The sequence below is a fragment of the Capsella rubella genome, unplaced genomic scaffold, assembly GCF_000375325.1.
Source record: "Capsella rubella cultivar Monte Gargano unplaced genomic scaffold, Caprub1_0 scaffold_4, whole genome shotgun sequence".
In the NCBI taxonomy this organism is placed as follows: domain Eukaryota; kingdom Viridiplantae; phylum Streptophyta; class Magnoliopsida; order Brassicales; family Brassicaceae; genus Capsella; species Capsella rubella.
In genome coordinates this window covers 10,162,173-10,184,939 of record NW_006238920.1, presented here as the reverse complement: position 1 = coordinate 10,184,939, position 22,767 = coordinate 10,162,173, and the positions used below count along the sequence as shown (strand labels likewise).

The 22,767-nt window shown below is 36.4% G+C and overlaps 4 protein-coding genes across 5 annotated transcripts; 1 reads left to right on the top strand and 3 right to left on the bottom strand.

Moving 5' to 3' along the window:
- Positions 1–251: 251 nt before the first annotated feature.
- Positions 252–6,954, bottom strand: LOC17890001 (ABC transporter G family member 34). Its single transcript, XM_023784705.1, has 20 exons — positions 6,444–6,954; positions 6,210–6,330; positions 5,838–5,926; positions 5,643–5,727; positions 5,272–5,562; positions 5,096–5,186; positions 4,089–4,989; positions 3,836–3,996; positions 3,516–3,619; positions 3,271–3,436; positions 3,112–3,174; positions 2,918–3,036; positions 2,501–2,833; positions 2,111–2,401; positions 1,953–2,036; positions 1,729–1,862; positions 1,422–1,649; positions 1,155–1,326; positions 798–1,052; positions 252–702 (listed from the first exon to the last, which is right to left on the bottom strand). Exons 1-20 carry the CDS (start codon positions 6,833–6,835, stop codon positions 433–435), a joined length of 4,350 nt encoding a protein of 1,449 aa, XP_023640473.1. The 5' UTR covers positions 6,836–6,954; the 3' UTR covers positions 252–432.
- A 4,509-nt stretch (positions 6,955–11,463) lies between these two features.
- Positions 11,464–17,091, bottom strand: LOC17888005 (BTB/POZ domain-containing protein FBL11). Of its 2 annotated transcripts, none has more exons than XM_023783912.1 (20): positions 17,007–17,091; positions 16,683–16,867; positions 16,532–16,582; positions 16,313–16,448; positions 16,082–16,229; positions 15,940–15,989; positions 15,671–15,759; positions 15,491–15,596; positions 15,041–15,077; positions 14,795–14,946; positions 14,003–14,486; positions 13,548–13,808; positions 13,335–13,480; positions 12,861–13,208; positions 12,525–12,768; positions 12,370–12,425; positions 12,166–12,246; positions 12,014–12,058; positions 11,867–11,935; positions 11,464–11,734 (listed from the first exon to the last, which is right to left on the bottom strand). In XM_023783912.1, the coding sequence occupies exons 2-20, from the start codon at positions 16,859–16,861 to the stop codon at positions 11,567–11,569; spliced, it is 2,850 nt and encodes a 949-aa protein (XP_023639680.1). In that variant the 5' UTR covers positions 16,862–16,867; positions 17,007–17,091; the 3' UTR covers positions 11,464–11,566. The 2 variants fall into 2 exon arrangements, with proteins under 2 accessions (XP_023639680.1, XP_023639681.1); XM_023783913.1 differs by having other exon boundaries at positions 11,464–11,728; positions 16,328–16,448; positions 16,941–17,021.
- Positions 16,999–22,061, top strand: LOC17889917 (acyl-CoA-binding domain-containing protein 5). Its single transcript, XM_023783914.1, has 17 exons — positions 16,999–17,151; positions 17,227–17,324; positions 17,841–17,979; positions 18,068–18,096; positions 18,201–18,297; positions 18,382–18,437; positions 18,525–18,632; positions 19,057–19,113; positions 19,224–19,315; positions 19,447–19,531; positions 19,731–19,883; positions 20,256–20,338; positions 20,408–20,581; positions 20,654–20,769; positions 21,156–21,240; positions 21,567–21,665; positions 21,779–22,061. Exons 1-16 carry the CDS (start codon positions 17,090–17,092, stop codon positions 21,621–21,623), a joined length of 1,491 nt encoding a protein of 496 aa, XP_023639682.1. The 5' UTR covers positions 16,999–17,089; the 3' UTR covers positions 21,624–21,665; positions 21,779–22,061.
- On the bottom strand, positions 21,785–22,715 carry LOC17888043. The gene is made up of 4 exons (XM_006296327.2): positions 22,374–22,715; positions 22,158–22,268; positions 21,982–22,062; positions 21,785–21,882 (listed from the first exon to the last, which is right to left on the bottom strand). Exons 1-4 carry the CDS (start codon positions 22,572–22,574, stop codon positions 21,808–21,810), a joined length of 468 nt encoding a protein of 155 aa, XP_006296389.1. The 5' UTR covers positions 22,575–22,715; the 3' UTR covers positions 21,785–21,807.
- Between the last annotated feature and the right edge of the window lie 52 nt (positions 22,716–22,767).

Sequence of the window (22,767 nt, the reverse complement as noted above, 5' to 3'; positions counted from 1 at the left end):
CAAGTTGTTATTAGTAACGCAAATTCTCAATAATTGCTTCGTTTAACCCCAAAAAACCAATCTTAATTAGGAAAAAAATATCGTAATTAGAAAACTATATAATAAAACACATTTTAAGTTTTGTGTTGTCAAATTCAGATTCGTAACTGAAAAAAGCTTTTAAAACTTTTTGCTTGATTTAGGACGAGTCCAAACTTTTTACACAAATATCTTTTCTGACGAGAGAGAGAATCACTAACGAATAAAGAATATACCAAGAATATCAAATATCATATTCATTGCAAACATGAGACGTTATTAGTAATATTAATAACCCAAACGACAAATAAATTATAAAAATAATAAGGTATAACAAAGAAAAATTTACATGAATTCATTCATACGCTTTCAACGCTAATATCTAAATCTATCAAACAGTTTCTTCAATCTTCTTCACCTTCTTTGGAAGTTGAGGAACTTGATACCATAGGCAAAGAAAACGAGAAACACGAGGATCCATGCTATGTGGACAACAGCTACAACTGGTAAGAAGTCTTGTTCGAACCCGAATCCGTCTTTCAGCAACGTTTTCAGAGTGGTGTCTCCAATACCAGTGATGTATACGACCGTATTTCTGTCTCCTACTTGAGATGTGATGATTCCGTACAATGTCCATGCCACGGGTGATACCCAGTAGTACCATCTCCACCATATCGGTAATAGCTGCGTCAAAAAGTTGTTGATGACTTTAGTTACCTCTTAGAACACTTTTTTATCGATTGATAAAATTCAAAATGGAAGATGCTTAGTTCACTTACCGGTCTAGAAATGAGGAAACCGGAGAAGAGATTCCAGAGACTGAGGAAGAAGGACATCAAGATTCCGGCTATTTGGTAGTTTGGTGTCAAGGCCACAAGCATCATACCGTATAGCGTGAAGTAGATGAAGCTTGTTAACATGTAGTAGTAGAACCACAAGAACTTGACCACAGTCCAGTCGTATCCGATCATCGAGTAAAGGATTACCGTGTAGATTGCGGTTTGTATTATGTTGTACATGATTTCCACTGCTACCTGCATCATTTTTTAGATTTGAGTTTCTTATTGTGGTCTAACCATATTTTAGGAAAAGTATCGTATAACGTTTAGTGCAAAATTATTAGAATGGTTAAGTACCTGAGAGATTGCATAGGGAATGGCCGAGTACATTCCAGCGGCTTTTTCACGGTAGAAAACCGTTCGCTCGATGGCAATCGCAGGTTGAACTGTTGCAGCGTTGGTGGCACCAAGGAACAATACAGCAGCATACATGGCTCCTAAGAAATTATTCAGGTCTTGCTCTTTTTCTCTGTTTTGGTTTTGGTTTTGGTTTTTGGATGCATACGTCAACATTTTGATACGAAGATAGTTTAGTAATGAAAAAAGAGAAAAGAATGGGCTTACATTTTAGTTCCTGTTTGCCAGAAGATTAGACCAAACAAGACACCAATGACTACTGTCATGAGAAACCGAATGGCATTGTACTGAGGATATCTCCAGTTTGACCAATAATGTTTCCAGAAGCAAGCCTTTGTTTGAGTAGCAAACGGCTGCGCGTACTTGCTTGGGAAGTAGAGGTCATTCGATCCCGGTGGTGGAGTACTGAGCTCTTTGATGAGTTCCTGATTTCTCCTGAGTAAAAACATCATATTCATGTTAGAAAGCCCGTGTAATAGCTCTCGTTTAGTAGTAGCGTTTTACTTAAACATACTGATTAACAGAGGAGGTTGCAAATATTTGAGCAAAGTCCACGCCCATTTGTGACTCCATTGAAGGGGTAGTGACATCAAGCATCCACGTCGCAGGATTGTATCCGTCCTTGATCTTCGAAACCCCTTCAATGCCCTGCAAGTAATGTTCAAGTTACAGTTTCTTCAATGAATAAATATCACAAAATTCAAATGACCAAGAGACGGTATATAACCAATGTATCACCTCAAAATATTCAACGAGCTTTTGTGAGTTATGTCCTAGAGTTCCAGCATATATAACTTGGCCTCCTCGTTTCATCAACAGCAGCTGCAATAAACCAAAGATGATGGTTAATTTTTATCCTGTTTTTGGGACTTAACTGAGCTTTTTCGGAGGCATACCTCATCGAAAGATTCAAAAATATCGATACTAGGCTGATGAATTGTACAAACTACAGTTCTCCCCGTATCAACGGTATTCCTAACAGTACGCATAACAATGGCGGCAGCTCTAGCATCAAGACCAGATGTTGGCTCGTCCATGAAGATTATTGATGGATTAGCTACCAATTCAACTGCAATAGTAAGCCTTTTCCTCTGTTCCGTTGAAAGACCGTCTACACCAGGAAGACCAACTATAGAGTTTCTAAGGGGTTTGAGCTCCACCAACTCCATCACTTCTTCAACAAACATCTGTCAATAACATAAAGATGCATACAAGGTTACCAGTTAATGTAGTCATGCAAGTGATTATGATGAAAACAATGAAAAGCTATGCATAGTAATACTTACCTCTCGTGTTTTGGCATCTATGTCCGCGGGAAGACGAAGCCATGCTGAATAGATGAGGGATTCATAAACGGTAACATGAGGAGAATGGATATCATTTTGTTCACAGTAACCACTGACTCTAGCAAATGTTGCTTGGTTCTTTGGGTAACCAGATATGCTAATAGTCCCTTCAATGTAGCCTCCTGTTTTCCTACCGGCTAAGACATCCATTAAGGTTGTCTTACCCGCACCACTGACACCGACCAATGCTGTCAATACGCCTGGCCTGAACGCTCCATCAACGTCTCTTAGTAACTGAAGGCGGTCGCCTTCAACTCCTTGAGCCTTCATTTCCTGCATAATTTAATTGAATGAAACTTAAGGTGCATTTGTAAGAGCGATACACAGAACTGGAAACTATGAGACACAGTTACTTACCGCGGGCATATCAACGTAGTAATTCACATGACTAAATGCAAGAGAGAGCGGTTGAAAAGGTAAAACCATTCCTCTCTTTGGCCCATTAGTTGAATTACTAGTGAGTTCCACTGCAGGACCTGCAACTTCTTGACAGAGTCAGAATAATCAAAATGAAAAGATATCTACTAAATTCAAGAAGTGAAAGATTTCACCTTCTGTTCCTTTATGTTTGTCTTCTCCTTCTTCCATAACTGCAGCTCTGGAGTTACTGACAGCTACAGAAATATTTTCAACATCTTGTCAGCAAAAAAATGTTTCTTGATCAAAGCTATGAATAATCTAAAAGTTAAAAAAATAATAAGAGCACTTACGGTTCAAATACATCAAGGCTAATATGTAAAAGACATTGAACAACAAAGTAAACCCAATTAGCGCCCCGATACAGATCCAAAACCAATATGGCTCTATAAAGAAGCCTCGGCTCTTCAGCAAGACTTGTCCAACAGTTTTCGCGTTGACGCGTGGATCAGTGTTTGGCTGCATCATGTAACATAACATATTAGCAGCACAATTGGCAAAGAGAAGTTAACCAGATAAGGATTTGGTGAAATCTTACGCTGCCCCATCGCTCATCAAGAAACTCATTCATAACTAATGCAGTCTGTCCATACATCATAGGTGATGCATAATAGGCCCAAGTCAGCCATGATGGGATGTCCTCTGTGAAGAAAAATATAAAACATGTTTCACTTAACAATGCCGCCATATCAAGAGACACAGCCCACTTAGGAAAAGTGACTGTTTGATTCTGTAGTTGAGAAACAGATTTTTATGTTCTATGATATGTGGATCTTTAAGGACTTCCAACGAATTCATTCAGATGTTTTGCTATGTGGTGAAGGTCTATTTTGGCATTAAAAGGGATTATCTGCTTACCTCTAGCAACAATGAAGCCTCCAAGAACAAATACGACTAGCAGTGCCAAGGTCCCGCCCGAGTTGGCGATTACTTCTGTTCTTCCAAGGGCTCCAATTAATCTAAACAAAGCAAGGGCCATCTGATTCACAGAGAAGTATGCAAGCAACTGCCGGAAGAACCTAATGGAAAAAGTTTGGTTAGTTCAAGGGAATGACAACAGAAGAACAATAAAGAAAGTTTCTATGTGGTTTTCATGATCACTAGAAGCTACCTGCCAGCAGAAGGAGCAAAACCAATAGTGTAGTACGTAAGAACGATCCATATTACTGATTCTATAAGAGATAATGGAATCTTCAGAAGAAAAGCTGGTAAGGCGAAAGCCCATGGAGGATAGAACAAGAAGTCCCTCTGCTTGTAGAAAACAGGGAGCCTCATCACTGTGAACGCCATTTCAGCCATTCCGTTAAACATCAGATTGACCAGGCTGAAAAAGAGAGCACCATAAAACTTTTGACCATCTTGCACCGTGCCAACATGCATTTCTGTCCTAAAAAAGACCGTCATGGCAATCAAAGACATGAAGGTTATCTGGACGGTCTTGAACACATACACAAAGGAGTTGCGTTTCATAAGTAGCCATTCTCTATCAAAGCATGCCTTGAACAGATCCTTGTTTGATATACCATACTTTTGTGTCACTAGTGCAGCAGGATGTGTTTTGGCTTTGTCATAAGGAACCCTGAATTCTGAAGCAAGTTGCTGCCCGGTGTGAAAAGAATTGAAGCCGCTTGAAAATTCACTTACGGACACATACATGTAAGGTTGTTCTCTCCTGTTCCAGTATTGTTCTTGGTCTTTCTTAGACGTAACTTCTTGCAAAAAGTCTGCAACACCTTTTCTTTCAGGACATTTGAAACCCATGTACTCAAAGAACTCAAGAACGTTTTCTCGGGCACCCTGGTAGACAACTTGGCCCTCTGAGAGCAGGATAATGTCGTCGAAAAGCTCAAATGTCTCAGGCGCAGGTTGTAGAAGCGAAATAACCATAGTGACATCCGCAATATGAACTAACTGCCTCATGAACTTGCAGATTTGGAACGTTGTGGAACTATCCAACCCTGTTGATATTTCATCCATGAAAAGAGCTGTGGCCGGTCCAACCAGCATCTCTCCTGCTCAGTTTAGACAAGAGTAAGAACACATGTGCATTGTTACTGTGATGTAAACATGGCCATATCAAAGTAAATATATGCAATACTCCCATTCCCCAAGTTTTACCTGTTGTTAGACGCTTTCGCTGTCCACCAGAAATACCTCGTCTCATCGCATCTCCAGCAAGTATGTCAGCACAGATGTCCAGACCAAGTATCTGTCAAGTGCCATTAACCAAAGATAAGCCCAAATATATTTTCTTAGAAAGAGAGAAAGGAGCACAAAAGTTGTTTTCTTAGTACCTTAAGAACGTAGTCTGTAACCAAACTAGACTCTTGCCCTGATATGGCAATGGATTTCATGAATGCATCAATCTCAGGGTCTGGCTTAATTCCCGCTTCTCTCTCTCTCCTTGAGAGCTCAGTCAGCAGCTGATACCGAGTCCCAACACCTAGACATCTCCCCGAAAAATCTATAGTCTCTCTCACAGTCATCTCTCCAAAGTGAAGGTCATGCTGACTAATGTAGGCACATGTCTTCTGAGGAACAAACTCACGAAACTCGTGACCACAGTAAGTTATCCTCCCAGACATCTGTTTATGATAGACCCGAAAATGTTAATTCAACTAAAAGCCTTTTTAGAGTATATATATAACTAAAATAGACAACAAACCTGGAGGGTGTCATCAAGCTTTCCAGCCAAAGCTTGTAACAAAGTTGTTTTCCCTGAACTTGGTGGACCAAGTAGTAAAGTCATCCTAAAAATGTAATGATACTCATAGTTACATATATGATTATCCATCCTTCAATCAAAAGGTATCCGAGATATAATATAGCAAAAAACCATTGTTACATTCACTTTAATTACCTTGATGGTTTGATAATGCCACTGATACCTTTAAGTATCTGAATCTTCCTCTTCTTAGATGGAAGGAGGTGGCATAATCCAAGAATGCTCTAAATTACAAGAAAAGAAAAAACAGACAAAAATCTTAAGTAAACCAAGAGTTCAACAACAACAACATGTGCAAGTTACACATAAAAGTTTGACATTTAACGATATCATATTTGGACCAACAAGACTACATCTCAAAAAAGGTACAAAATAAATGCCACCACGCAAAAAAGCCGTAAAGTTAGACTTATTAATTTTCTGAAACTTTTTAGATCTCATTCCCCCAACGACATCATCGAACAAGACAAAGTTATCATACACACACGCATAAAAAAAAAAAAAAACCACAAAGGTATTCAAAGTGACGTTGAAGAGAGTAGGAAGAGCTCTGCTTGCACTACGAACATCTCCTTCCACTGAAATATTTTCATACCTTACTTCAATCTTCGGAACTTCGATTCCCACTCTGTTTTTTATTTTCCGCCAAATCAAGAAAAAATAAATCAGACGACAAAATCCAAAGCACAACAAAAAAAAAAAAAAAAAAAGACAAGAAGAGTATTTGTTTATGTCTGAAACCTGTCAGTTCTTTCTCTCAATCTCCGGAGAAACTTTTCGTTATCATCTTCAACGAATTTCAAAATCATTTCCATAAGCTGTTTCTTCTCTTTAGGAGCAAGATTCGTCAGGTCAACTTCTTCAAGTCCAACCTTACCGTTGACCGTCGTCTGCGGCAGCATACCTTTCCTTAACCGATCGTAAGTTGGTAACCTCTCAAGCGCCGCCCACCGTAGCTCCACGTCATCGTCGTCTCTCCGCTCGCTCCGACCAAACACGTCGTTCGTAGGGGGAGTGAACACATCTCTGAAGCTTCTTGAAGCAGCTTCGGCTAAACTCCGGTGACTTGTGGAGGCTACACTCCCAGCTCTCCCGCTCATTGTTCGGACAAGATCCTCGTCTCGTCCTAGCATCGTCTCAACGAGTTTTTCTTTTCTCCGGTAGGAGGAAGGATGTCGAGATTTGAATCTCAGGTCGATTCGTTTCCGGCGAACATTTAAAGGAAAGAGAGAGAGAGAGAAAAAAAACTTTGTAGAGAAGAAGAAGAGAAGAGAAAGAGGCGGGTTTAAATATATGGTTTCTTTTTTTTTAACATTATACACTTTATTAATTTGTCTGTTTTCTTTTGTCTGATAATATTCAACGATTTTAAGATAAAGAAGAAAAAAACATATTTTACAGATTGTACAAATTGATTATTACTTTTTTAAAGACTTATCACAATGGTTTCCAAAAAAAAAAAAGAAGGACATATCACAATCTCATTATTGATAGTCACATTATTTTCGTTGATTTGCAATTTTAGACATATATATTAATAGTTTTCAAAAGAAGAAAAAAGAAGAAGAAGAAGACATATATATTAATAAATAAATATATTTCTGACCTTTTAGGTAATGGTCTAATCAAAATAAACTAATATACAGATTCAATGTGTTCATATTCATAGTGATGTAACTGGCTGTGTCATAAATAGGATATTATCTTTTTTATTAGGAAAATGAAAAATCAGTTTGAATTATTATTATTATTGTTTTCTTTTCTTTTGAAAGATCAAAGTCGTTTGACCAGGACATGGGATTTAATTATTTAAATTATTAATGCTGGTGATTATTGTAAAGCAAGACCATCCTCGATAGTAATATCTTAAGGTGTTTTTAGATTAAATCTATAATTAAATTAAATAGAAAATATGTTTTATTACTAAAAAAGTCTTTTAATTAAGATTTAGACAAAAATAAGGTATTTTAGAGTGTTTTTAGCTTTTTAATACTAAAGCAATGCTAAAAACCAATATCAAGAGACTATGTACTACTAATTTTACTCTACCTGCTACAAGTTAATTAATACTACTACACTGTGAAGTGAAGATATTAGTGATAGAGTTCATTATTATTCTTGCTAACACAAAACAACAAAAGACTTTACGGAAAAACTATAAATAATTTGTCACAGAAATTAAACACATTAGTGACAATTGTTTGAAAACTAACCACAACAAGCTAATTAATACTAGTGAAGTGATGACGATATTAGTGATGAAGTTTATTAATTTTGCTAACAGAAAACAACAAAAGGCTTTAGGGATAAACTAAAAAAATAAGATTGTCACAGATTTTAAACAATTAGTGAAAAATTCAGTAGATTTTATTACTTCCTCTTAAACAAAACTCAAAAATGAATGATGATGATGAATTGATGATGATGATAGTGATACGGGTGTACGTCTGTCTGAATAAATCAACTATTTTCTTTTTTTTTTCCTTTTGCTTATTTTGTCTTCATAACAAATGAGATTTGAGCAATCAGATTTGCTATGGGGTCAAAGTCCGTAACACTACTACACAAGTGCCTTGCGACTATTCATCGTGGAAAAGTAATCACACGTCAGTCAGTCGTCGCCCATCTTCCTTGGACACCCGATGGCGGCGATGCGTAGTTTTGGATTGCTCCGTTATCATCTCATTTATTAACCATTGCATACTTGTTGTTGTTTTGTTTGATAATTCTTTTGTTAGCTTGAAAATTAAATGACAAGAAAAAAACAAACACATGACTTAAGATGTGCCTACTCTCAGCTCGAATACGTTTAATAGGTGTCTCAGCCTTTTGAATATTATTCGCACGTTGACCTTTTAACCTTTAATTGATCCATTAGTTTGACCCTGATTACAAAATTTCAAATCGAAATTAATTACGTTGTTAATAAAAGCCATTTATATATTAGAGTTTACTTCTTAAGTAGCAAATACAATGATAAGAAATAAGAGGAGGAGATATGTGGTTAGACACTCCCAAAGAAAACTATGCGATCAAATACAATGCATTAAACTTGGGAAACAAAGCATATCTTTTGAAGATTTCAAACTTTCAAGGGAATCCACATATATATAAATAATAATATTCGTTTTTAATTATTTATTTCCAATGCTATTATTTAGAACGAATATTACTTTTTTTTTTGAATATTGAAGTTGGAAATTCATATAGAGAAACTATAGTTTTATATACAATGACATTTATGGTTCACATGGACAAACTCCAAGAGGATAAAATAAAATAGTAGTTGAAAAATTGAATGCTAGTTTTAACAAAAATAAATTGTTAAAAGACAATTTTGGGTAAAAATCATTCATTCCTAGGGAGATCTACAATATACAAATATAGATGGATCATTAGATATAAAATCAATGAACGTGCGGTGGCGATGAGAAGATCGAATGGTCAGAAAGAGAAAGAAGAAGGAGGAAGAGATAAGAGATCGATACAGCAGCCCATGAAGTAAGGGATTCTCATCACATGACAAAGGTCCTCCCAACTTGGCTATATTCCCCATGCGTTTTCCAAATTAATACAAAATAATTATGTATCTGTGGCACCATCATAACCACAATCATTAATAAACTAATACTAATACTTTAATAATCAAATTCCAAATCTTTTAAAGATTTAGAGCGTCTGTTTTGTTTACGAATTTGCATGAGAGAGTACATAACCATGTGCTCAACAGATTGGTCGATTCATTTTCTTTTCTTTTTACACCTGTACGGTCAAGTTTTTATTTACACAAACCTTAACAAGATTAAGAATTTTATCTTCTGTGATTCTTTTCATTATAGAATAATCCAATCTGAGTTTGTTATGGAATCATTCAACACATCTATTTCATCTCTTGACTTGTTTGATTTATAAAACAAATACATGCATGCACACGTAACGTATGGCGTCACCTATGACGATTTTGTTTTTATAAATCATATTTATTCGTTTGCTTTTAAATAGGTCTATATTATAGGTGTATGGACGGTTACGTTGGTTTATATCATACGTTAAAACGTTGCACATTGCCGACAAAAGAAAAAAGAAGAAGAAAACATTCATATTTGCCCTGGCAAAACCCTCAAAGACTTTCTTTACACGTTACATGAATAATATTAGTGTCCTCATGAATCATGATCAGTGATAAACAGATATGCGATATGGATCATGCACGTTCTTGGAAACACTATGATCCATATATTAGTTCTAAAGTTTTTGTGCTTGGGGTGTGTTTTAATCAGGTATTGATATCGTTTCTCCAACTCTAAATTATTCTAAATATACATTAATTAGGTGCTACTGAAAAAATAAAAGAACAAATTAATTCATAGATTTATTGGGTCGTCATATTCTAACAACAACATTCACAAGAGTAAAAGTATATTTCTCATAATATATATTATATTCTAAAGCAAGGCAAACCATTCATCTTGTGGAATCACTAAGACAGTATTTTCGGGTTTCGAATCTCACTTTCTCCATTAAAGAATATGAGAACATATATTATATGCAAGAATTAGCTGAAACGAGTTCCATATAAGCACTTTAATTAACCCAAAAAAAACAAAACAAAAACGTTCTGTATATATAATTAAGCAGAATCATATTCCGGAGGATTGCAACTTGTAAAATGTAATATACAAAAGAACGTAGGGTTCAAGCCATGATTACACTATAACTTTAATCATACATAATTGAACCGCAAATAAACGCATTATTTAAATAATAGTAACATTCTTCGGTTCTTATTAAAATGCTCAGATGTTAGTCTAGATTTCATCCTTTGGAAAACATATAAGAAAAAAAAAATCTGATTGAACTAAAAACACCAATTATAGTTTTTTTTGTTTGGTCAAGTTAGATGAAAAGATTAGTTGATCTGACATGGAAATGTGGCTTTAATTTTAGTATGTGCACAAGACAAGAAATTAAAATGGATGATATATACACACACATTTAAACGAAAGGTGCCCACAAAATGGTCCGAGAAATACATACATACATATCCATCAATGAAAAGCTGTCCACATTAGATATTAATTTGTGCCCAACGACCACCTATATATTTATATATAATTAATCAAACGTTAATTACTATACTTTGTTGTTATTATTGCGTTTAATTACTATTGTTAGAGACGTACGTAGTAACTGCTTGTTTTTCTTTTTCTTTTGTTGTTGTCAATATCAATTGTAACTTTGTAAGTAAAACGGTAACATCCTGAATTTCTAATCTAGCTCTCTTACAAGGTTTTCTTTAATTTTATTTTATATAAGATAAATCTTTAGAAAAATCTTGGAAAACGACTTATCAAATATTTTAAATAAATAAAAAACCTACGCTCGATAACAAAAATTAACAACTGGTATGTTGACTTTTTCTTCTATTATTGTCAAACATCTTATTGAAATCCCAAGTTCGTTTCTAAAAAGCTGTATGGAACTAAGTTAGTTCAACTAACACTGTAATTACCAATTTATTTTACTGATTTTTTTTATAACCAGCATTTTTAATACAATCTCTCACCATTTCTGTACTTCCTTGAATGGGATGGGAGCATCAATTAGAAAAATACAAATCTACTTTTTTGAAAATGATATCACTCGTTTGTTTTGTATTGTATGGTATTCTTTAATCTTTATCATTACACGTTTTATATGCGATCAACAGCATTCAATACCGTCAAGTTGTATATTTATTTAACCGACAACTACATCGAAGGACTAATCGGACTTGATTTTTTATTCGGAATTAAAAATCTTTCAGCTTTATATACCAACCAACTATAACACACAACAGCATAAAGTATTTGTAGAGTGGTAAATCAAAGTCTTTGTTTGATAAGCGTTTTAGTGAGGTTTTGGCCATTCCATAACATAACCAGCGTCTCTCTATGCACAGGAGCCAAGACTCTTCCCAGAGCGCATCTCTCGGACTTGCATCTACTGATCTTCACTATGCTTAGGAAGCCACCTCCTTCTTTCTCCTGCCACTCCATAAACAACAAATATATCTGACGATTATGACCAAAAGTATCTTACTCTTTGCCGCATGTGAATCTTTGTTTCCATCTAAAGCTACAAAGAAGGTTATATCATATGGTGTTCTCTGTTATTACTTATACCTCTGGGACATCGAAGCTACCTTCCTTTGCATCACACATGTCCAGAGATAGCAGCCGAAGCATTGGAAACTGCTCATTTGTTGAGATTGATTTAAGCAAAAACTCTGCTGACATAAATAAAAGGTATGGAGAGTGCCCGGAATTTACCTTCATATTAGCATCAAGAAGGAAGCTTTTCTGTATTCCAGAGCCCTTAAAAAAGAAAACGAAAGCAGAAATATAGGAACCTTTGATAAAGCTTGACCCATCTAAGAGATTTTATAGTACTACAAAGAGTAGATACATAAAAGATAACTTACGTTGTGGCGAAGTAAAAGGTCTTCGAGAGCAATGCAGCCATAGAGAGAAGCGACACCATTCTCTGTTATACTTCCACATTCCTACCACCAAAACATGGTTAACGTAGTTATAAAAAGCGAATTACTGTACTGTTCTTCCAAAAGTTTCCTTAAGATGAAAGAAAATCATGCCGATTACTAATAAGCTAAAGGGTCCAGACAAACCTCTAGATGAAGAGAAATCATTCCCGGCCATCCAGCTGAGATGATAGGTTGACAATCTGAGAGACAAAAATTGTAACAAGAGATGAAAAAAATAAGAAATAGCACATGATTATGAGATCAAATAATTTGGTTCCCTAGAAAAATATAGTTTGTACCTGAATTTAAGTGTAAACATCCTACTAATGAAAGCTCGGTCAAGTTCGGACAACTTTGTGTGAGAACAAATAAATCATCATTGGTCATCCAACGAGTTACCCTCTCAAGCCTTAGTTTTCTCAGGTTCGGCATAGAGAACTTGAAACTTTTAATGGATATGTCACCGAAACAATAGGACAAAGCTAACTCTTGCAGGTGCTTCAATGATGTCAAAATAAGTGTCAAGGCAGAATCAGATATTTCCTGTCAAACCAAAAATGAGTTAAAAATGGGAAAAGATCAGCGGCTCACTATCTTTCAATAACACTCTTCAAAGTTCAAAGACTAAGAACTACCTGAAAATAGAGGACGGTAGACTCTAGCAAAGGACAAGATGAAGCAAGAAGCTTTAAAGCATCTTCACCTAAGGAAGCACCCAAACCCACACTTATAGCTCGTAGGAACGAAGCTGCAGGTCTCAAACACTCAAGAGAGAAATAAGAAAACCCCCAACCTATCTCAAGCTCCTCCAATCCGCTTCCCTTGCTTAAACATTTAAACACCTCTTGAGTAGAAAACAACGGAGAGGAATAGTCAGTTCCCCCATCAACCTGTAACTGAAGCAGATTTTTACATCCCCTGGCTTTGAGGATTTTTAGGTTAGGATTTCTGCTAATTACACGAGCAAGAGCCATCCGAGATATCTGTAAAAATATCCAAGCATTAGAGGGGCTGATGCATGATGTATTATTACTGAATCAGAGCATCACTTGAATGCGACTATGTCCTGTGAGATTAAGATATGCCATACTAGCAAATAAATGGCTGACCGTGGTATTTGAAATATCAAGTGCTTCCAAGGAAGAGCCGGGGAATTCACATAGCACACTGTCTGAAACTTTTGTATCCTTTAAGCAAAGACTCTTCATTTTCCGTGTCTGACATATCAAGTTTAGAAGCGATGTCTCACTAATTCCTGTAAATTTAACACTAAATTTATGTATGCCATGGTCTTTTACATTGAAGTGGAAAAAAATACCCACCCTCGCATTTAGTCATGTGCAGCATCTGAAGCTTGGATGCTAATGAATATGAATCCATATGCTCATTGATCATAGAAATACTGGCGCATAGTGCCAAAACCGAATTCTCCGAAAAAGATGTATAGCAAACTATGAGAGAGCATAAATATTTACACCTCTGTATAACATAAGCTATACATTCATCTGAGAGTAGTGCACACCCTTTTATGTTCAGGTAACATAAAGAATCACATCCTCGAGAGATGCTCTGTAGTTTCATATCTGTTGCAATGCAAAATTGAGATATCAGCTACACACGCATATAGTTAGCTGCCTTAAGTTTGTTGAAAGCAACAAGAATAATATTTGGGATAAGGATTGTCAAAGAAGAGCATATTTGGAATGTGCTGATTCATATGGTAGATCAAACAATTGGAAGTATAAGAAAGTGGCCAAAAACAAACATAAAGACTAACCACATATATCACTTCTACCCTCCAGCGTTAGTCTTGTGATATTGGAGAGCGAAAAATGACCTCTGCCAGAATAAAACAACGATGCTTGAACCGGTATTATTGGAGCGATATCAACTGTTAAATCAACATCAGTGAGCTGGCAAAAATTCTGGAGAAGTTCAAGCATTGTGGACACCTTGATGTTTAAGAGATAAGCAGCTTTCAGTTTTCTTAATGATGGGAAGGACTTAGAGAAGCACTTGATCACAAATTTATAGTTGAGCCTCTGACACTTGGAAATATCAATCCCTTTCACTGATTCGAAAGACAAAATTGGTAAAGTTCTATAAGATAGATGTTCTCGATTTCTTTCATTGTCTTCAGGGTTCTTTAGGATACTTGTCAAACTCTTTTTCCACATGAGATTTGTGAAATACGAGTCAGGAAGTACTGACAATAGCAGACTGGCTTCATTTACTTGCAGGCATCCTGAGAGGTCCAATATCTGATTGAGGGAACAAAGACATTATTAGAAAGGACGACATAAAGCTTTCAAGGACTAGCTATTCATAAAAAAATGAATTAAAGACATCCAATGTCTAAATAAATGAACATGTAGGACAGAACTTGGATTTATGTGTCGTAATGAAAAAGTTGGATACTTTTAGAAAAGCTTTTCATTATAACCCTGTACATAAGTGAACTTTACAAGATGCCCAACACAAATACTAATTCTAGCGAAACCTGAAATACAATTCCTGACACAACTAATTAACTCAAATCAAGAAAGAAAATTCATTCAAGGGTAGATACCTCAGTGTATTCAGTCAGGCGAACTCTGAGATCAGCAGGAGGGCCATCTGTAAGACTATCAACTACGTATGTGGATGGCATTTTTATTAGTTTAATCACCAATTCCATGCTTTGATCAACAAACTTTGAGAACCCTTGAGAGTTACTTCTTCCTGAAATATGGAAAAAAAACTAAACGCAATAAATATCTGCTATATCTCCAGGTTGGAGAAATGTCACACACTCTGTCATAACTCATAACATTACCTGCAATAAACCACAGTGGTAAAAGACTAAAACGGACCTGCAATATAATTTATTAACAAACAAGAAAACCTAAAGTGAGAACCACAGTCCCATAGAGGTAAACATATAATATAGAATGAGCAAAATAAAATAAAAACTCCAAAGAGAAATTATTTGTATTCCAGTTTTGTCCTAAAGTAATCAAAAAAATTTCCCATTCAAGGTGGATCATTTACAGCACATCAGCTACACCGCTTTTAACCTTTTTCATGTAGGTAGGGGACACTGGATTTAAATACACATGTGTCATTTTTTATTTTCATTTGGTGTGGAATATGAGCCATTTGACCGCAAAAGAATGCATAAGGTGAATATGTGATTCAACACCGGACATCTGCATCTTATAGTTAACAAAATTTGAATATATGTTAAATTCATCTCTGCAGAGGTGACAGGCCTTCTAAATATTACCTGTTCCATCAAGTTTGTTGTGTTATCCTGCCTACTCTCAGAAAAGCCAGACATCCTTCTGTCGGCATCAAGCCAAACAAGAAGTGCATCAACAAGATGCATCTCACTGTCAGAGTTTAGTCAACGGTGAGAATCTTAGGTATGTTTGCAGTATAAGATATTCAATGGATACAAAAATACCTGTGTACAGTCAGGTGAGGATGTTTAATGCAACAGATCAACAACTCATATGGAACACTTCCAAAACACTTGTCAGATTTTACCAACATCTGAAGAAGACATAAGGGTCCATTATTAGCTACCACGACTACCAAAATGGGAAGAAGTTAGATCTTGTAGACAGAAGGTCATCATTTTCTATCATACAACCTACATATCACTGAAAGGAGAACATAAGTGTACCCAACAACTACTAAGTAGGATAGATGGGAAGAGTGAGTGATACATACAAAATTCTTTGCAAGATAGGCCGCACAGAGATCTGGCACAAATTCTCCAGCTGTAAGTATCACCAAAAAGAATCATGATTTAGAAAAATTTCACAAATTTAACAACTATAAGAGATTTCTCGCAAGATTCTAAATTTCTAACCATGCTCGAGACCAAAACTCCACATCTGAATAAGGTCAGACAAATCCAGTTTAGGTGATGCAGGGTCATTAGATGATGCCAACACTGAATCTGAAAGCCAGGTTTTGCATATAGAGAGAAGCCTCTCCACTCCAAAATAGAGTGCAACCTATATTTCGCCATTCAGAGTTCGCTAATTAAGCATGTTACTAGAGTCTAGAGAAAAAGATCAATGAGAGCAGATGATGATACCAAAAAAAAGCTAACCTCAAACAGAGGTACGAAACTACTTGATGTAATATCAATGGCGCAACCATACAAACACATCAGAAGATTCAAGAATGCCTCTAGGTTCCATTCGACAGAGATATGATCAAGGCCTGATTCACTGTTACCAAAATACAATTTCAATCCCTTTGTTTAAAAAACTAATACATACACCAAAATACAACAAAGTAGACACATATATACCTGAAGCTTCCGCTTAGAAGGCCATGGAAATACGAAGATTCCTCAATGAGTCTACATAGAAAACCAAAAAAGCAAGAATCTTTACATTACTAAACAAAACCTAATGGATAAAAATCGAGACTGGGGGTGAGGAAGTATATATGACACTTGCCTAGTTCGATGAGCTCGAACTTTTACACTTCCGTAAGTGAGTATCTCTGACAAATCCCAGGATACAATCTCAGAAGCTGAGATTGAAATCACTTGGCTCGGAGAAGAAGACGCGTCTTCTTGAAGGCATGGATTCTTCACAACGAGGATTACGAATTCGTCGAGTGAGCTTAGTGCCATTGTTCTCTGCAACAAAAACAAACTCAAACTCACTCTGTTTTAAACCTAAACAAATAAATCTTCCCGAATTTTAAATTACCGGAATAAACCAACTAAACCGGAACCAAATTGTTGGTTTAAATGAACTAAGAAGAGTCCTTCTTACGATCGATCTGCAAATAATTTGACTACTTGAATCAATCGAATTCAAAGGTTGATCCGTGAGATTTCGTCATCATCGGCTCAACAATGCATCACTGGGTTCAAGCTTCTTCTTCCGATTTCAGCGGAACTCCTCCAAAGCCGCGGAGGTGAAAATCTCATGTTCTTCTATACTAGTGGCTCTCGATTCGAATTCAGCTGATTTTGTTGGTGTTTTGTATCAGTGGACATACAGCTGTCAATGTCGGAAAATCCATGGTTGTGGTGTTTGGTGGTCTCGTCGATAAGAAATTTCTCAACGACATCATTGTTTATGACATTGGTATTGTCATAATTGTTTCTCGATTGTTCTGTTATTTTAGAAAACTTAGCTTACTCTCATTATGATTATTTGTATCATTTTTCTTCTCATTGGTTTATTTTCTAAGGAAGATGCTTTTTTATTTTATTTTGAGTTATTGTCTTGGATTGCTTTGCCTGTGATGAGTAGTGTTTCTTGTAGTTTACTGAGTGTTAGCTTGGTTGGGGCTGTGCTTCGTCATATATAGTTGTTTTCTCACTTAAGAATTAGCAAAACATAGAAAGCTGTAAACTTCACATGAGATCCTTGGTGATTAGGTGTTGAAGATGAAAAAGACGGATACTGTCTTACCAGTTTTGCTTGTTTTGTTTAGTACTCCATATTTTGAGTTTCTTATTTCTCATTCTCCTTGTTTTGAGTAGCGGTGAAAGTGGGTTCTTTATGGTTTTTGAGTGTTGATGGTTATACTTATGTTAGCGTCATTTATCATGTTAAATGGTTGTCTTATGATTGTTTGTTTTTCATCCTGTCGACTAGAGAACAAACTTTGGTTTGAGCCAGAATGTACTGGCAGCGAGTCTGAAGGAAAAGTAGGTCCTACATCGCGTGCCTTTCATGTTGCTATCACAATTGATTGCCATATGTTCATCTTTGGTGGACGTTCTGGTGGCAAGAGGTACACACTGGTTTATGTTTTAGTTATAGCGGCTTTACATTCTATTTTCACTGGCCTTAAATAGCTTCTTTCTATATATCAAATTCAGGTTGGGCGACTTTTGGGTTCTAGATACAGGTATGTTTGTAATGTCGTGCGAGACCTGTCTGAGAATTTTTAATACTCTGGTATGACACTTCTATGATATCCTTATCAATGACGGCTGCTAACTTTTGCTGCAGATATATGGCAGTGGTCTGAGCTGACTAGCTTTGGCGACTTACCTACACCTCGTGATTTTGCTGCTGCTGCTGCTATTGGGAACCAAAAAATTGTTTTGTAAGTATCAAACTTTAGACTTAATCATTAGGTATATTTTTTAAATCTTGCTGCCTGCATAGCTAAATCTAAGATCGTTGGAAGGTGTGGCGGCTGGGATGGGAAAAAGTGGTTGTCAGATGTATATGTTATGGATACAAGTAAATCTTAATTTCTCTCTTCTAGTTTCAGTTTTGCAATAGACTCGATTATTTGCTTATAATGCTTACTTTCTTGGTATCCATTAGTGTCCCTTGAATGGATGGAGCTTTCTGTTTCGGGTTCATTGCCACCTCCTAGATGTGGCCATACGGCCACCATGGTTGAGAAACGGTTACTTGTTTTCGGTGGCCGAGGTAGACTACTCTAAACCTTTGTCGGCCCTCTCTGTTAACTTCTGAATTCACCTTGATCGAGTCCTTAATTACGTTGAGATGCTTAGCATATTGTTACTTAAGTTCCCCCCCCCCCTTATTGTACTGAACACCGAATTGATAAGTGTGATTTCTCAAGATACAAAAACCAAATGTTAACTTAGCTGCTATTCCGCATTTCATTCTTCAAACAATGTTATTGGATGTTGATGTGTTTGATTTCCGCATCACTAACAGTTATCGACTTTATTGTTAATGAAGTTTTCTAACTGGGTGTATTGATGCTATATGTATTGTAGAAATTCCCTTGCAATCCTAAGGGATAGGTCATGATCACAGTTTGTTTGGCTAGAGTCTATAACAACAAAACTGAAAATATGGCGTGTAATATGGTTATCTTTGGCAGGAGGTGGTGGCCCAATCATGGGTGATTTGTGGGCTTTGAAGGGTCTGATAGATGAAGGTTCATCCTTAATTTCTTAAATATTCATTGAAACTAGTAGACTCTCTCTTCATTTGTCTTATTTTCTGTTTATTGATCATATTGTGGTTTTCATTTTTTGTGGAAGAAAGAGCGTGAAACACCTGGATGGACCCAACTCAAGCTTCCTGGTCAGGCACCATCATCTCGATGTGGTCATACAGTTACATCTGGAGGGCATTACGTATGTATTTTCAGCTCCTATTTTCTCCTTTTAATCTATGTCTGTAATCAAGATGTTAATCATTTTTTTTTGGTTTCGTGATGGATGCATTCGTGACCTACATACTCGCATCATTAATTTTGTTCGTGCAGCTTCTCTTATTTGGAGGACATGGAACTGGTGGATGGCTGAGTCGTTATGATGTCTATTATAATGACACTATAATCTTGGACAGAGGTAGATGTTAGCTCTCTCGTGCAATTAGATCGTAATCACAGAAATTTCTCGAAGCAACCTAAAATCAACCTAGTTCTTTACAGTAGTAAAATCTACCAAGATAATTAACTGTGACGTAGAGTAGTTTACCATTTTTATTTTGTGCACTTTTTATATGCTTTGTTATTGTTTCCGCTATAGTTTTATTTCCACATTCCAGTAACCGCTCAGTGGAAGCGCTTACCAATAAGCAATGAGCCCCCTCCTCCTCGAGCTTACCATACCATGACTTCTATTGGGGCTCGTCATCTTTTAATTGGTGGTTTTGATGGAAAATTGACCTTCGGTGATCTCTGGTGGTTGGTGCCCGAAGGTATTTTATTCTTATTTGTACTGATGTTTTACCTCCCAAAAGTTCTCAACTTAGGTACTATCTTACATCATCTATATTATTTTTGGATATATTTTATATATTGAAATAGTATCGCTAGACGAACCAATCATGGTGGTGTTGGTCATAAACTGTAGGCAGCTGCATTTCAATTTCTAGCATGCGTTTTTTTATTTATCGAAGTATGATTTGGAAGTAATGAAGTTTTATGCATCTGCGTAAATTTTAGTGAACTCTGAAAATGTTCTTATTGTGTTTGATGAAAAAATGTATGTGTAACTATGGATAACGATCTAATTCAAAATTTATCTGCTTCCAGCATAACCTCACCCTATTATGTTTTGCTTTTCTCAGATGATCCGATAGCCAAGAGATCTTCTTTACCTCAAGTTAAAAATCCTCCTGAAATCAAGGATTCAGAGAGAGAATTGGATAAGGTAAATTGGAGTTCCTACATAAATTAGCTTTTCAACTTGTTTAAACAATCAAGAGTCTGATCACCGCAGGAAAGGGGACAAGAGGTATCCAGTATTGTTGAATTGCAAAAGAAAATGGGAATATCTGTTTCATCAGAGCTGCGTCTTCAAATTCCAGAGGAGTCAGAAGATCAAGAATTTGTTGAATTAGGATCAAGATTAATTGAGGGAGATGTAGGTGATGATCGGGTCTCCACGATTCAGGTGATCTTTCCTTTCTGTTTCTCAGGATGTAAGATTGTATTATCCTGTACTAAAATACTTCTCAATGAAAAGATGGCAGCTCAAGCACTTCGTCAGCATTGGAAAGAGTCCACTCCGACAACTTTACAACTTAAAGAGCTTTGTTCCTTACTTCGAGATTATCAGCGACTAGTTACTCGAAAATACACGTGAGTTCTGTCTTATCCATGCCAATTATTTTGGATTTGGTTCTTGTTTACTTAGATTATCTTTGCATGTTGATTAGATGGTTATTCCCCTGGAATCACCACAGGATATTAAAATGATTTAGCTAAATCCAGTGAGAGTTTAGGAGGGATATAAAAAATTGACATGGATATCTTCGTTGTTTCTTGAATATTCCCTTGAGACTTGTTAATTGAAGAAATTTTATTGTAACTGATTCATTTCTTATGATTGTGAAATCCTCGCAATAAAGGTAATTGTAAAAAGAATTGTTTTGTACCCCTTCTGAAAACTGTTACATGCTATGAAATTTTAAATTTGCTTCTTCCTTTGCATCATTCATTTGTTTCTCTCGTGGTGGGTGTCTCAGAGCACAGAGCAGCTTAACATTTGCTAACTTTGGCCTCCCCGGAACGGAAACCTTTACGTTTTATCATATCAAAAGTTCTTCCGAGGTAATACCGCGTGATTCCTCCTGTTATTAGCTCTCATGAACGTTTGAAACCAATCAATCAATGTGTTGCATCATCATATGAATCTAACCTTGAATTATGTGGCTCTGAGCCTAACTAGTCTATTTTTTAAGTTCTTATCAGCAGATGTACTCTTTTTCTTAGTTTTCTCTGTGATGTTTACCACTGTAATGCATATCAGTATTGACTATATGCATTACTCTATCTCTTCCTTATTTTTCCGTCTACAACTTTTATGCATCTTACACACATCAGGTTCATTATTTCCACATGCGTTCTGACACATCTAATTTGATTGCTATTCTCAGTTGCGGATTAATGATATCCCCAAGTTGCTGGAAGAATACAAAACCCTTCTAATCTGAATGAGCCACCTCACACTCACAAGGGAGCAAAACCATCTCTAGGTATGAATTTCTTAAAGCCGTGAGGCAAACCTTTTTTCCATAACATTCTTTTACATTTTTCTCACTTTAAGAGAGGAATTTGAATCCATACATAATGCCAAAACGTCAAACAGGCAAACAGGTATGTCGAAGGTAAAATTCATTATCGCAAGGACCCAACAGTCTTGTTGATCTCATCCAGCTTCTTCACCCTTACTCTTTCACTTTCAGCCAGTAGCTGCCAAGAAGATCACGGAGATTACGATCAGTATCACAAGCAACCCACAAAGTTATTAGTCTTAGAGAATCAGATCTATGATAGGTACAGTCGATTTACCTCCATTAAGATTGAAACGAGGTGCGCTTTTTCTTTGTTCTTTTCGTCGAAAGCCTCCAGTACCTCTTTGTATTCCTTCTCCTGGCATTTATTTAGCATCTGGTGTGACTATTGATGGACATAAAAAGAGTTGTAGAGGTAAAAAGAAGCAAGATTGTTAATAAAGAATATGAAACCTTCTTCTGGCAGCTCTGAGACAAAGATTTGATATCTCGATTTGCCATCTCAATTTTCTTTCGTACCATCCCCACTTCCTTCCTCATTGGATCTCCCATAATTTCTAGCCCCTTCGAAACAACATTGGTGTTTTTAATACGGATATATGTTTTCATAGAAAGTTGAGTAGCGTTCATATGTATTTTTGAAGAGTATGATTTCTATTGTTCACTTACTTCTAATGTCTGGGTCAAGCTTCTTGTGGCTTCTTCTGCAAACCCAAGTCGCTGTTGAATCTTGTCCTTAACTGCCATCTTCTTCCTCTCAATCTCTTCTTCCCGGGCTTGAAATTTTCGCCATATCTCTTCTTCTTGGTTCTCGTCCATTGGTAGCTTACTTTTGGTCGAAATGGTAGCTCCTGAGTTGCTGTTACTCATGTTCTTCTTGTTCCTTTGGTCAGTTGTCTCCTCCAAACACTTCAACTCTATTTATCTACTTTGAGTGTGTTTTCTTTCTTTTTTTGTGCTTTTGCTTTTGCTTCAACCTTCTTAAAGGAGATTGCTTTGCCGTGACACCATTCCAAAACAAAGCAAATCCCGCCAATTGAAAAGTAAAGAAAAAGGCTTTAAT